Source organism: Conger conger, chromosome 1 (assembly GCF_963514075.1).
Source record: "Conger conger chromosome 1, fConCon1.1, whole genome shotgun sequence".
NCBI classification, from domain to species: Eukaryota; Metazoa; Chordata; class Actinopteri; order Anguilliformes; family Congridae; genus Conger; species Conger conger.
In genome coordinates, this window is record NC_083760.1 from 49,876,626 (window position 1) to 49,891,092 (window position 14,467).

Sequence of the window (14,467 nt, forward strand, 5' to 3'; positions counted from 1 at the left end):
TGACTCCAAGGTAACGGGAAGGTGGAAAACCAGCAGTCCTAGCACCTTGAGGGCCATGATTTTATGATCCCCGTCTCCACACCACAATGGTCATTTCATCTATGCACTTATTCAGGAATGCAATGCCGTTAAGGCGGGGCTGAACTACTGCAATGGAGTATACAAATTCCAAAATACAGTACGGTGCAGAACCTCCCTACTGATCGTCTTACAGAACTGCAGGACAGCATGGGATATCTCAGAGAAGTGATGCAGTTTTAACGCCGAAGGGTGCTCACAAAAACTATTGATTTGATTCAGTTTAGCTATTCTGCCAAATCATTAAATGTAATGTAAAATGTATAGTATGTTTATTTAGGACCCTTCATCGAATTATTTTTGAAAAAATCATATCTGTACAGAATGTTATACAGGTGGTCTAAGACTTTTGCACAGTACTGTACATGGTTCCAAAAGTGAGGAACAAACCTTTTGTAACCTGATAAAGATGACGACATAGCCTATGTTGCAGTATACATTTGGCAGAGATTGTTTCATTTTCAGCAGACTGGTAGGGCAGTGAAACCAGCAGTAAATCACTTGCAAGTTAAATACCAATTCAAAAGTCTCCTGGCTTACAAGTCTTGTTCTGTGTGCAAAATGCATGTCAAGAGTTTAGGGAAGTAATAAGTCCAGTTTGGAAGCTGGACAGATGGTGAAGACATTTAACAATTTGACACTGCCCAATTACAATCATGCAAATTTGATTCTTCACAAGGTGATTCATCAGCTTAAGCAGGAACATCAGACCTTCATCAATCAAAGCCACCTCAAGTGTTCGCCTTCATTAAAACCAACACCATCATGAAGTACAGTAAATGCCTGTTCATTCTGGGTTTAGCCAAAAGTACCCCAAGAGGTGCTGACTGAGTTCATGATTTTGCATCTGACTGTCAAAAGGGATTTTGGTGAGCAAATGGATCACAAGACAGCACACAAAGGTATTTTTAACAGTTTTATTAAAGCAAGCAGGTTTCAATTCAAATTACTTCTCAAAGCACAGCAAACAGTTCTCACTGCCTTCTGGCTCTCAATATTCCAGGCATTCACACGGTAAAAGGAATTAAAAGGAATGCTTTCATTTTGTGGAATCATTTTTCAAGCGCCAACTTTTTTATTTTTTGTTTTAATTTTTTTCCATTTTTATATTTTTCATTAACTAGGCCTAGGCTTAAGCTTATCTAGACCTGGCTGAAGCGATCATTTGATCATATTTTTCCTCTTTTTTTAGACACCGTTTTCTTTCTTTTTGCAATGTTTTGTGTGTTTTAACTTTTTTTCCTCGGTGAAGCAAGTCAAGACATCTGGTCCTGCAAGAGGAAGACATTTTTTTTTAAAAAACAGAATAAAAATTACATTCTACACCGTATTCCTGACCAGCCACAACAAATGACACATGCTATCAGATATTACTGGACACTGCCATGGAGTTTATGGATTTATGGAAATTTGTTACACTGACCAAGACAAAGATTAATTGCATATTCCAACCCAGCTAGGGTGCAGTGCCAGGTTTTCTGCATTTATAAAATTAGCTTAACCATTACATTACATTCATTTAGCAGACGCTCTTATCCAGAGCGACATACAATAAAGTGCAAATCGAACCCAGGGACACATGCGACGAGGACCCTAGAGGAAAGTATGGTTCCAAAAATTCTTAACCAGCTGCAGTCAACCATTTCTCACAGGGACTGTTCCATCATTTATCAATGGGTCAATAAAACACTCAGACTACCACTTCCAAATGACTGTCGAGGCATCTACCCAAACACAGACACTGCAAGACTATCCCCGAAGCAATCTGCATTTTCCATGTCTGACAGCAGAAATATTAGAATCAGTGTTAAATAACCAACAGCAGGACATAGCTGGACCGCACACAAAGGCAGAGTAATGGGGGAGAGCAGATACCTTGGCTCAGACACTTGGAACGCCGGTGGCGTTGGGCACAGATTTCTGGGCGGCCTCCTTGGCCTGGTGGGCCTGCAGCACAGCGACGGCTTCATCCACCTACAACACGGAAAGCAGCGGTCACACTCGAGCACGGTCACTGCAGGGCCCCGGGGACCGCCCGCTGACACAAGAGCCATGCTTAACCCTCCTTATCACGTCCTATCATACACACACACAACGGGGCACACACACAACGGGGCACACACACAACGGGGCACACACACAACGGGGCACACACACAACGGGGCACACACACAACGGGGCACACACACAACGGGGCACACACACAACGACACACACAACGACACACACAACGACACACACAACGACACACACAACGACACACACAACGACACACACAACGACACACACAACGACACACACAACGACACACACAACGACACACAGACAAGCTCCCGAAACGATATCAGGAGGACGATACTTCTTGCTGTCAACATCGCAAAGAAAGTCAAGACGAGTTTTACACTCACTTGCCAGTATTTTTTAAGTGTGATGCCGCCATTTGCTCTTCTGTACCGATGTTCTTGGAACACAACATTTTCACTAAATCATCTCTGCATAATGGCAATTAAACAAAACTCTGCTGACAGCTAACAATAGATTCCTTGAAAATGACCTCAGTCTTTGTCAGGGGTGCACAACTCCGGCCCTCGGGGGCTGGTCTACGTCCTGGTTTTGGTTCCAATCAATTGCCTCATTTTTAATGTGCTGACAGCTCCGCAGCTGTAGCCGGTACTCATACATGTCAGATAATTATTTAATTGACTCAATCATGTCTTAAGATCAGAAGTTAAGACCCTGGTCTGGGTGAAGCAGATGAGAATGCAGGCCAGGGAGACGGGGGAGGTGCAGACCTTGGAGCGGAGGGACTCGGGAGACTCCAGCATGTGGAGGAGCTCGGAGTTGTCGATCTCCAGCAGCATGCCTGTGATCTTTCCTGCCAGGCTGGGGTGCATGTTCTGGATGAGGGGGAAGAGCCGCTCGCCTGAGGGACAGGGAAAGAAATGAAGCCATGAACGGTTAAGCTCGAGTCAGCCGACTGGCGCCCTCGTGTGGGGGTGAGAGCAGGCGGCACACTCAAACTCACGGCACACACACGCACAAACTCACGGCACACACACGCACAAACTCGCGGCACACACACGCACAAACTCACACCACACACACGCTCAAACTCACGGCACACACACGCACAAACTGGCGGCACACACGCGCACAAACTCACACCACACACACGCTCAAACTCACGGCACACACACGCACAAACTGGCGGCACACACACGCACAAACTGGCGGCACACACACGCACAAACTCACACCACACACGCATTCAAACTCACGCCACACACGCATACAAACTCACGCCACACGCGCAAACAACTGGCGCACACTCACCGAGCATCTGCTTCTGCTCCTGAGGCTGTGCAGCTGCCAGCATGGAGGCGGTGAGGGGCTCCTGGCCCTGCACGTGGACGGCAGGCTGCGCAGAGAGAGGGGAGAACTCAGGGTCCAAACCCGCACACAGATCCACACACAGAGACAGGGGAGAGCTCAGGGTCCAAACCCGCACACAGCTCCACACACAGAGACAGGGGAGAACTCAGACCGGGTCCAAACCCGCACACAGCTCCACACACAGAGACAGGGGAGAACTCAGACCGGGTCCAAACCCGCACACAGCTCCACACACAGACGGGGACGGGCTTACCTGCTGCAGGGCCACCTGGGGCTGTGTGTTGAGGTGCTGCTGAGGGTTGCGCACCCCGGTGGCGTACTTGTACTGGGGGATGCCGCGCACGGGGGCCGCCGCCACGGCAGCTGCGCCGGAGGGCCGGGGCCCCATCGTCTGGGCGGCTGGAGGGCAAAGGACACAGGTCACAAACACGCGATAAGGTTCCATCTGCGTTCTGAGTAGCTTTGAGATGGGATGTAAAAGCTTTGAAGCACTAACATAGTGAAACTGATGATAGGAAGGGATTGTTGTAACATTGTTACAACACAAAAACCTCACCAACTGTACACCTTTAGTATCAGTAACCAATTCAGACCCAAGAAACCAGATAGTAAGTTAACAAACTGCTTTAATTGATCAATGAAGTGCTCAGGAACAACAAAAAACAGCACGACCTGCAGCTCTCCAAGACCAGGAGTGAGGACCACAAGGTCTTGAAGTGTTAAGGCGATAACAGGACAGACTGAGGCATGGGCCCCTAAGCCGACGGTAGGGTAGCAGGCTTACCGACTCTCTGGGAGGTCATCATGCGGGGCACCTGGGAGGCGGTCGGCCTCATGGTGCTGAATGTCTGGGGTCGGGGGCCCGAGGGCCGCATGGTATTGGGCATGTTCTGGAAATCTGCAGGGAGAGAAACAGATCGCATTTAAGGCGAGTATTCTTAAAATGCTGACAGAGGCTTGCCCAACGCACCCTTCTGAAGTACCAACATGTCCCTACTTGAGGAAAACGGCGTGCCGCAGCCGTTTGACTGAGGAAAACAAGTCCAACCATGTATAGCTAAAGAAAGCATCCTTGGCACATTCAGGATTCTTATTCTTAGTCCTGCAGCAAATGCACAATCCGCTGGCTAAACAGAGCAGCTATGGCCATCCATAATCTGTTAAAATAGTGTTCCAATGTACCCACCTGGGTCAAATATGGAATTGCTGAGGATTCAAACACTTTTCAGTGCTCGACTGAAACTGACTGGTGCAATACAGCCAACCAAGAAGACTAGAAGGCGGTGTGTGCACTTGGGAGTACTTCATAGGCTCCATATGGTTGCGTGTGTGTGTGTGTGTGTGTGTGTGTGTGTGTCTGTGGGTGTTACACATTTGCCCTAGGACTGCCAGTGAATTGTCCAAAAAGCAACTTTAGTTGACTCTCCACCAGTGTGGGAGCGTAGGGGTACTCACGCTGGGGTCTCACTCCCTGGGTAGCCCAGCGGGGGGTGGGTCTCAGCTGTGCCAGCTGGCTGGCAGGGTAGTACGCTGCACGATTCTGTGCCTGGGGGAAGAGCACACAAGAACCGGACTCACACCCAACTCCACACGCACTCAGTTGGAAAACGCAGACACTATATAAACGCCCGAACCATGGCGTTGAAGCAGCGGGCTGGGCGGGGGTCTGAATCGCACCTGCGGGATGGCGGCCATGAAGTATCCGGAGGGCGGGGCGGGCTGGTAGGGGTTGATGACGGGGTTGGGCACGGCGCGCACGGTGGCCATCCTCTGCATGTACTGGTTGGTGAGGTGGGCCTGCCGCTCCTCCTTGCGCTGGGCCAGGGCCACGTACAGCGGCTTGGTGGCCACGATGCGCCCGTTCATCTCCGTCACCGCCTTGGTGGCCTCCTCCGGCGATGAGAAGCACACGAAGCCGAAGCCCTTGCTGCGGCCGCCCTCCATCATCACCTGCAGAAGAAATGTTTAAAACTTCATCAGCTTCCCATTTTGTGTGTGTGTGTGTAAAGTATAATTCCGTCTGTTTTGATAAAAACTTGTCACGAGTTATGTGCGCGATCCATTTCAGCATACAGTGACAAGGTAATAGTGCTCCACTGCGGCATTGTGGGGGGGGAAGCTGTTGCTAACTAGAGACGGCGAACCCGGCAGACTTATATGGCGGTGTTTGGACCATCGTCTTACGAACGTTGTGCAGTTATTTGCCATTTTCAAGAGATAAACCATAATCATACACCACATTCCAGGAGAAAAGCTGCCATTGAACAGATGTTATAACTTCTGGTGGAAGTGGCCGCTTCCCTGTGTTCTGTTGGAAACACAGCGAGTTGACATTACCACAGTGCCACTGTTACCACAGTGCCACTGTGGTAGACTCCACGTCCTGCACGCCAGTGTCTTCAACCCTGTGCTACAATCCCATGATATTACAAATTATTATTATTATCTGAACCAAGCAGGCCTGTGTGACGTAGACTCAACAAGCCTATTGGCAGTGGTCTCCAAACAGGTCATTTAGGAAAGAATCCTCAAACAAGATCACACTTGAACTATGATTCACTTGTATCCAGTGCTGATTCATCCAGATATTACACAAGTACCATGACAACAGACCACAGGCAATATAACATTCCTTTTAAATTAGATGCATTCCTGAAAGCTCTAGCCGTGCATTTACCCATTCGTTGTAAGCAAAAAATCTTTTACATTTACTCCGGCTGTGGGTAGGTAATACAGTTGAAGGGTTCAGCCAGTTTCTGTGCTAAATACAGCCAGTGCAGCAGTTATCAAAACACTGCAAGAGGCATATCAGAGGCCACTACCTTAGCACTGGTGATGGTTCCGAAGGGCGAGAACTCCTTCCGCAGCCGTTCGTCATCAAGACCGTCGTCCAGGTTCTTCACGTACAGATTGACCCCCTACAGAAAAAGGTTTGTGTGCAGTTCAGTTACAGAGGAAGCAGACTAAGGAAAACCACCTTGTTCCGAGTGCAAAATGTATTACAGGGAAAAAAAACATTATACATGATATAGTCAGGCATTGTAAAACGATGAAGGGAGAAGGGATTCATTTGAGATGAAATTCGAAACAGCGGTTATAGTTCCGACCGTCCAACTTCTCAGAAAACAATGTGGAAATTCAGTCAGTGAACGCACAAAAACGAACATGGAACAGCTCGTCTGGGTAAGTCGGAAAAAATGTATATTTCCCAAAATGCTGGCGTTTTCCTTAAAAACCGATCAGGGAAAAGTGTGGGACTGAACCCTCAAAGTGCACGTTCATGGTGGCGGACGAGAGCTCACCTGGTAGCGGGTCATGCGGTCCTGCTTCATCTGCTCAAACCTGCGCTTCAGCTCCGTCTGCCGCTCCACCTTCTTCTGCGCGCGGCCCACGTACACCAGCTTGCCGTTCATCTCCTTCCCGTTCATGTCATCCACAGCCTGAAAAGGGCAGAGGAGGCTGCTGCAGACACCGCTTATGTAGAACGCAGGAGCCCCATCTTGAAGACGGCTCATCCGGAAGGGCGGTTTGAGCGTGCGTGTCTGTGCGTCTGTGTGCGTGCGTGCCTGCGCATGCTTGCGCGCGTGTGCCTGCGCGCGTGTGCCTGCCTGTGTGTGCGCGCGTGTGTGTGTGTGCCTGCGTGTGCAAGCGCACCTGTGCGTGCGAGTGTGTGTGTGTGTGTGTGTGTGTGTGTGTGTGTGTGTGTGTGTGTGTGTGTGTGCATAACCAGACGAGGCGGGATGCTGCTCACCTTCTGCGCATCTTCGTGCCTCTCAAAGCTGACAAACCCGAAGCCCTTGGATTTGCCACTGTCGTCGGTCATGACCCTAATGCTCAGGGCTGGCCCTACGCAGTCCAAAGACATGCAGGTTAGGGACTATTTACATTGAAAATTGTGAAATGGCTTAATCGCAATGGTGTAGACCAGTGCTACTCAACCCCTCATCCTGCGGGTTGCCTGCAGGCATTTGCTTCAACCGTGAGCCACACCACCAGATTTCATGAATTAGCATATCGGAAGACATACCGTATTTGCCAAAGAAGTCTCTTAGCTTCTCGTCATCCATGTCGTCCCCAAAGTTTTTGATGTAGACATTTGTGAACTCTTTGGCCCGGGCGCCGAGCTCGGCTTCACGCTCTTTGCGGGACTTGAAGCGCCCGACGAACCTGCAGAGGGGGGAAGCCACCACCACCACAATTTCATTCCAACTGTACTTTTACATTTCATTTTCAACAACATGACTAAAACTGTGGAAAAGCCAAGCATGGGAATCATAGGTATTGAGGTAAGATTTGAACACATCAAAAACACAGTAGTTCAGTGAAAATAAACTGGGCATGTCTAAGTCTTAGTGTTTTCTAGAATTTCTTCATAGAACAAGCCCTAAGTGATTATCTGTAGCACAAATTTATCCCCAGCACTCATGAGACAATGTGGGGCCTATGAACTACAGTTACTGTAGCAGCCATTTTGGCCGGTGCAACCCATTGCGGAGGGTGCATCGAATTTGACAAGGCTGCAACACAAAAATGCTGAGTGCAATCTGTTAGTCCACACTCGGTTGCAACTTGCACTAGTAGGTCACAAAATAATGAGATTAGAACGAGCCAGATTAAGTGTTCTCGCATGCCAAGTAGAATGCGCAATACACAACAAAAAAGGACACGTCTGAATGAGTCCCTGTGGACAGCTGTAGAAGCTATACACAGAAGGCACTTACACTTTTCTGTCATTGAGCAACATGCCGTTCATTTTCTCAATGGCTCTCTCGGCAGCCTCCTGGGTCTCAAAGTGCACAAAGCCATAGCCCTTTGAGCCATTCTCATCACAAACCACCTTGGAGAAGAGACATTTGTGGGCAAAAGTAACTACATGTCATGCATTTCAAAGGGTCAGTCACCCACAAAAAGATCCACTTCCATGTTTCAGAAAACATTTGGTGGCAACCAGGGAATGCTTGTTGCCACAGTACTCGCGCTGCGCAAAAGCAGCACCAATGACCCGTCTACTTTATCTTAAGGGGGCTCATGGAGTGGGGGGCTATGGAAAGGGGTTCAGCATAGAATGTTGACTGAAACTCAGAAAAGGATCACATCTTGTACTGACCACATCAATCCATCAAACACAGAGCAGCATGTCAAGTCACTCACGTGGCATGCAAAAAAAACTTCACACCAGCTCACATGGCAACAGAGACTGCATTTGGTCACTTACCTTACAGGACAAGATGTTGCCAAAGGCAGAGAAGGTATCATAGAGAGCCTTGTTGTCAATGGATTTGTCGAGATTCTTGATGAATATGTTGCCCACTCCACTCTTCCTCAGGGAGGGGTCGCGCTGAGACCACATGATGCGGACGGGCCTGCCCTTGATTACATCAAAATTCATTGTGTCCAGAGCACGCTCAGCTAGAAAGTGGGATGTAAACAATTCCGTCACGGGCTACTGTAACAGCAGTATTGACAATGGTTTCAATAGTTCTAATTCACGGTTATTTCCCGTCAGCTAGATTAAATGTGCAATATCCTGAGTCACAATGTCCTAAAATGACGTGGTTTTTATTAAATATACGTCACCATTTCTCTACAGCAAAGGCTCCACCCACTAACATGCCATTTAAATGTGCTTGTCATGGGCTATTTTATATTAATCTACTTTAGCCGTTAAACGAATTAAAATGTTTTTTTAAGAGATATTGGTACAATCTAGTAAACTAACAATTCGCAAACAATTAAACTAACGTTAGCTAGTTAGCCAATTGTAATAATAAAACAAACGTATTGCGCACACACACTCGGCTAACGTTACCCATCTAACAAGCGTTAGCATTAGAAAATGTTTGTGTTCCATCTCGTCAATCTTTGTAGTTTAATACAGAAATACAACAAGTGGACATACCAAGCAAGTTAATGGGCTAGAATTAAGTACTAGATCACTCGGGAAAGTCCATCTGGCCACTGGCCAGTAGTTACCTGGTTTAACCAACTTAGCACGCTAACGAGGAGCAACATGTGCGAGTTCAAAATGTCTGCGTCGCGGTAACGAAGGCATCAAGCCACCACTGATAGCCAAAAAAACAACCAATACACTTACCATCGGCTGGCTGTTGAAAATTGACATAGGCATATCCGAGGGAACGCCGAGTGATCATATCTCTGCACACCCGGATAGACAAGATGGGCCCAGCGGGGCTAAATTTCTCGTACAGCATGGCTTCGGTGACATCTTGGTGAAGATCCCCGACATACAAGGAGGCCATCGGGTAACTGGGAGCACTTGGATTCATCGTGCGTGGTGGTTCCGTAACAAATTTAGCGCGACGAGTACCGTAATAAAAAGCTAATATTTCGTTTTATCTAGCTAACGATAAAATAAATCCCAACATGCAAGACTAAATGACAAATTGTTGGATCTGGCAATTTTACGACTGGTTCTGCTAACTAGGGAAGTTAACTTCGCCCAATGCTTAAGTTACGCAGCTAATCTTCCCAGGTAAAAAAAAAATGTGTTCGCCAGCGAAGTAATTTCGTTAAATTGTTGGCTTTCCACAAACGCCCGTTAAAAGTAAAAATCTTAAAACTTTACGTTGACAGACTGACTGACAAGGATACTAGAATGCTAGCTACTTAGCTTACTAGCTAAAATGTAACGCAATTCTAAAATTCAGGTAGGCCTTCCCCTTAGCAACGTTAGCCAGCTAGCCAACTAGCCAGATCGCATCGATTAGTTTCTCGTTGTTTTTGCTTGGTGTATCGTCCAGTCTGTGTATTCTTGCTTCACCGAGTTTAGTTACAAAAAGATTTTTTCTTGTTTTTAGGTTTTTTGTAATTTTTTTTTTGTATTTTTTATTTTTTTTAATAATAAGATGTGTGCCGAGGCAAGCTCAGGAGCTCACTCACGCCACAGACAACCGGGGTTAAGGGGACGGACCCGAAGAAGCCGCCATAATATATACCCTCGCATGATTACGTCAGTAGAACGAACCATCCCAGTGGCGTTAGTTTGGGAAAAATATAGACGACAGACTTTAAAAATAGTTTTCAAGATTTACTATCGTAGAAAGAAGTACAAACAAGAACACACAATTAATTTATGATTTTTGCCTTCTGCTTTTGTAATACCAAAACGATAACAAATTATACAATAAGGATTTATATCTTTAAACAAAATTTATTTTTAAACTGTTTTAATAACTATGTATATGAGTTATGTGAAGAAGTTGTCCACCATCTTCCTCAATATTTGTTGAATATTTATATAACTAACGATTTAGGAAATATTTTTAAAGGAATACACATAAATTATATGAAGGACCAGATCTGCCAAACAATAATTATTTAAGTAAATACACTCCTACTACTATTACTAATAATACAAATAAAATAATATAATAATTATAATGTGCAGATTGTGCCACTTACCATGGAGGAAGTTTATTGCCTTTGTTTTTACTCTCAAACAGGAGAAGGTGAAAAAGAGGCAAGATGGGTGTGAGTTTTTCAGTGAAACTGTGCTGGCCAGCTGAGAAATTGAAACTGAAATTCTTGAATGAACTTGCATAATATAGAAGAAGATGGTCAGTAGGTGGCAGCGTCTGCAGTATATCTGCTGCTCCTGATGCCTTTGTTGGAAGGGGACTCTGAAAATACAACTTCAGGAGAGATGGTATCCTTAAAGGTACAATAGGTAAGAATTTTGTGTTAAAGCACTGTTACAAGACCATTGTAAATCCCTAGCTATCTTTGAAAAAGGCTCACTGACATGTTGACACACCCTCTGCCTGTATTTATAGTCCATAAATTTGGGTTTAAAAGTGTACATTTGTCGAGCCGTCACTAAGTATTGTACAGCTGTCCAACAGTTCAAGCTCATTGGTTGAAAATTGGTTCTAACTGCTGCAGCCAATGGTGTGGGGGCTTATTCTGATTCGTGTAGCTGCCCAAATTGTACTCCAGATAAGCGATCACTGAAACTCTGTATGCTATTGCTTATTATTCAAGCAAAGAATACATATCTAGTTATAAAACCATACCACCTTGTTATTAGCTGTAGTTAGCTTGATGAATTTAGAAATATCCACTTACAATAAAATATAGGCAATACGAACAAAGTAGCAATTGCACAAGCATTGTGCTTCCGGTGGATATATGTTGTTATTGATAGCGATTTGTGCAGCTACGCATTCCTTTTATCTCTTTACGTGTTCAATCATGGGTGTTTAGCTAGCTATTTTAGGGGACGAAAAGTAACAGGACAATTGGCTGCTCAAATGTTTCATCCTCAGTTCATGCATAAAAAAGTTAGCAAAATATTGTCCAGAGTTGAGTGCCATCTGCATTTGGAGTCTCTCTGTTGTTGTCTCTCAACATGAGGACTAAAGAAGTGTCAATGCCAGTAAAGCAGTCCATCATTAGGCTGAAAATCTGAATAAATCAGTCAAGGACAAATCAAATAAAAATATTAGTTGTTCAAATCAACACATTGTTTGGCACATTGTTAGAAGTAAGAAGCAAGAACACACTGGTGAGCTCAGCAATGGCAAACAACCTGGTAGACCATGAAGACCAGTGTAGTGGATGACAAAAGAATCCTTAGAATAGTGAAGAAAAATCCCTTTGTGTCAAAAATTATCATCAAGAGAAGATTACGCTGGCAAAACATCAGAGGGTTCACAAGATACAAACCCCTGGCAAGACTCAATAGAATTGACAGGTTATAGTGCAAAAACTAACATTCTGGGATCAAGTGTTATGGACAGATGAGATGAAGATTAACCTGTACCAGAGTGATGGAAGGAGGACAGTGGGGATAAAAAAAAGGAACAGCTCATGATCCAAAGCATACCACCTCATCTGACAATCCTGTTGGAGGTAATGTTGTGGCTTGGGCATGTATGGCTGCGACTGGAACTGGCTCACTTATGTTCATTGATGATGTCTCTTGGAGGACTCTTTGTCATACAGCATGACAATGATCCAAAACATACAGCCAAAGCAACCAAAAAGTGGAATGTTCTTGACTGGTCAATCACCTGGCTTCAATCCAATTGAGCATGCATTGCATTTGCAGAAGACCAGACTGAAGGCAAATAGCTCCTGAAACACTTTAACCACATAGCGATTGTTTTATTTGTTTGCAGGAGTGCTGTTATGTTCCTGTTTTCTGTCTGTTAGTTTATCATTGTTTATTATCGTTATTCTTGTAATTTATTATTTTTCATATTCATGCCTGGTGCTCTGTTTATATTCATTAGTCTTTGCACTTGTCTTCCCCTGTGATGTCTGAGTCTGAATGTTTACGAGCCCAATCACTCCCCTGTCTGCGTGCTCCATTATTCGGGTGTTTACGGTAGTTCCGGGGTTCAACCTTCCTTCCAATCATGCATTCCTTACTTCCTGCGTTCTCTCCAGTTCATGTTTGTACATAGCACTAATATACTAATCCCAACTAACATAGAATTTGTACAGTACTAATTATACTAACACACTAATATGTTCGTCAAACTAACAAACTAACATTCACTAGTTTTGGGTATTTGTAATTTAAATCACTTAACTAACTTACTAACACATCTCCAGTTTCAATTCTGTTCTGTAACTCCGCCTCCCTATTCTATCACTGATTACTTGCTTAGTTTCAGTGAAGTATTCACACCTGTCTCTCCGTATCTCTGCATCTCCTGATTCTGTGCACTTGTCTACTCCCTAGTCCGGAGCCGTTTGTATTACATGTGTCTTTGTGAATCCAGTCCGCGTTTTCATTTCCCCCTCTTTATTGTGCTATTACCCTTTCATGTGTCTCACCTGATGTTTATTTGTTAGACTGCCCTCACTCCCATGCCCCGCCTAGTTTGTCTCATTCCCCCGTGTATTTATACCTGTCCTTTTCAGTTGCACCTTGCTAGTTCGTCTTGTCCTGTTTCTTAGTCCCAAGCCCTTGTATTCCTTCCCCCAATTCTAGCCCCCTTGTTTCCTGAGCCCTTGCTTCATGAGCCCTTGCCCTTCTGTCCGGTTGGTTTTTGTTTTCTGGTTTTTCTTGTTTATGACCCCTGCCTGTTCTTTGGACTCTTCTTTTGGATCTACCTTTGTACTTTTGCCTTATTTGGACTGACCTCCCGGTTTTTGAACTCTGCCTGTTTTTTGATTATCCTTTTGCATTAAACCTACTGTTTTTCTGCACCCCTGTCTGCTTTTAGTTCCTCTGTTCCCCCCAGCATAACAAGTGCAGAGCAAAAACTACAAAATGATGGGTCACTATCCAAATGCTTACGGACTGACTATAATAATCTCTGACTCACCCTTATGCCTGGTACTAAACCCTTCAGATAACTCAACCCCAATAGCTCAATGGATGGTTTCAGTTAAACTAAGGTGCTTCAGCAAAATATTACAAGCATGAATATGGTAAGTAATAATTATGTAGACTGTGTTTTGTGCAGCTTTAATGAAGGCCAATTGTATTATGGTGCCATTAGCTGCATGTGGCTGTACATTTTCCACAAAAAATTACTTGTTTAATTAAATATATTATGTTTACTCCTCAAACAAATCCTCCATCATTTGTTGTCTGGGGTGACATAAAATTATTTATGTGACCTAGGAATAGGCCTATAGCTACACAAGCAGTGCATTTGTGCAAAGGTTAGTGTCGAGGAAAAGCATTTGCTCCCTTCCTGATTTCCTATATTATTGCATATTTGTCACACTGACTGGTTTCAGATCTTTAGACGAAATGTAATATTAGAGAAAGGAAACCTGAGTAAATGCAAGACAATACAATTCCATTTAATTCAAAAAGTTACCAAACCCCTGTGAAAAAATAATTAAACTGAACTGGTTGCACCACCACAATAATTGCAACCAAATGCTTCCTATAATTTGATAACATGGCTGTGAAAGACTGATGGCGGAATTTTAGCCCACTCCTCGTTGCAGGTGTAATTGATTTAATTCAGACAAATTGGTTGATTTTCCGAGCATGACCTGGTCGTTTCCT

General features: G+C 44.9%; 1 protein-coding gene and 1 non-coding gene across 2 annotated transcripts; both read right to left on the minus strand.

The window, feature by feature from the left end:
- Positions 1-981: 981 nt before the first annotated feature.
- Positions 982-10,404, minus strand: LOC133124555 (polyadenylate-binding protein 1A-like). The gene is made up of 15 exons (XM_061235858.1): positions 9,566-10,404; positions 8,687-8,880; positions 8,193-8,308; positions 7,499-7,638; positions 7,223-7,317; positions 6,774-6,911; positions 6,294-6,389; positions 5,149-5,421; positions 4,927-5,017; positions 4,256-4,369; positions 3,725-3,870; positions 3,412-3,496; positions 2,871-3,001; positions 1,954-2,052; positions 982-1,349 (listed from the first exon to the last, which is right to left on the minus strand). Exons 1-14 carry the CDS (start codon positions 9,756-9,758, stop codon positions 1,960-1,962), a joined length of 1,905 nt encoding a protein of 634 aa, XP_061091842.1. The 5' UTR covers positions 9,759-10,404; the 3' UTR covers positions 982-1,349; positions 1,954-1,959.
- On the minus strand, positions 7,862-7,993 carry LOC133110676 (small nucleolar RNA SNORA5). The gene has a single exon (XR_009704889.1). It is a non-coding gene; the product is annotated as a small nucleolar RNA SNORA5 (small nucleolar RNA).
- Positions 10,405-14,467: the final 4,063 nt, after the last annotated feature.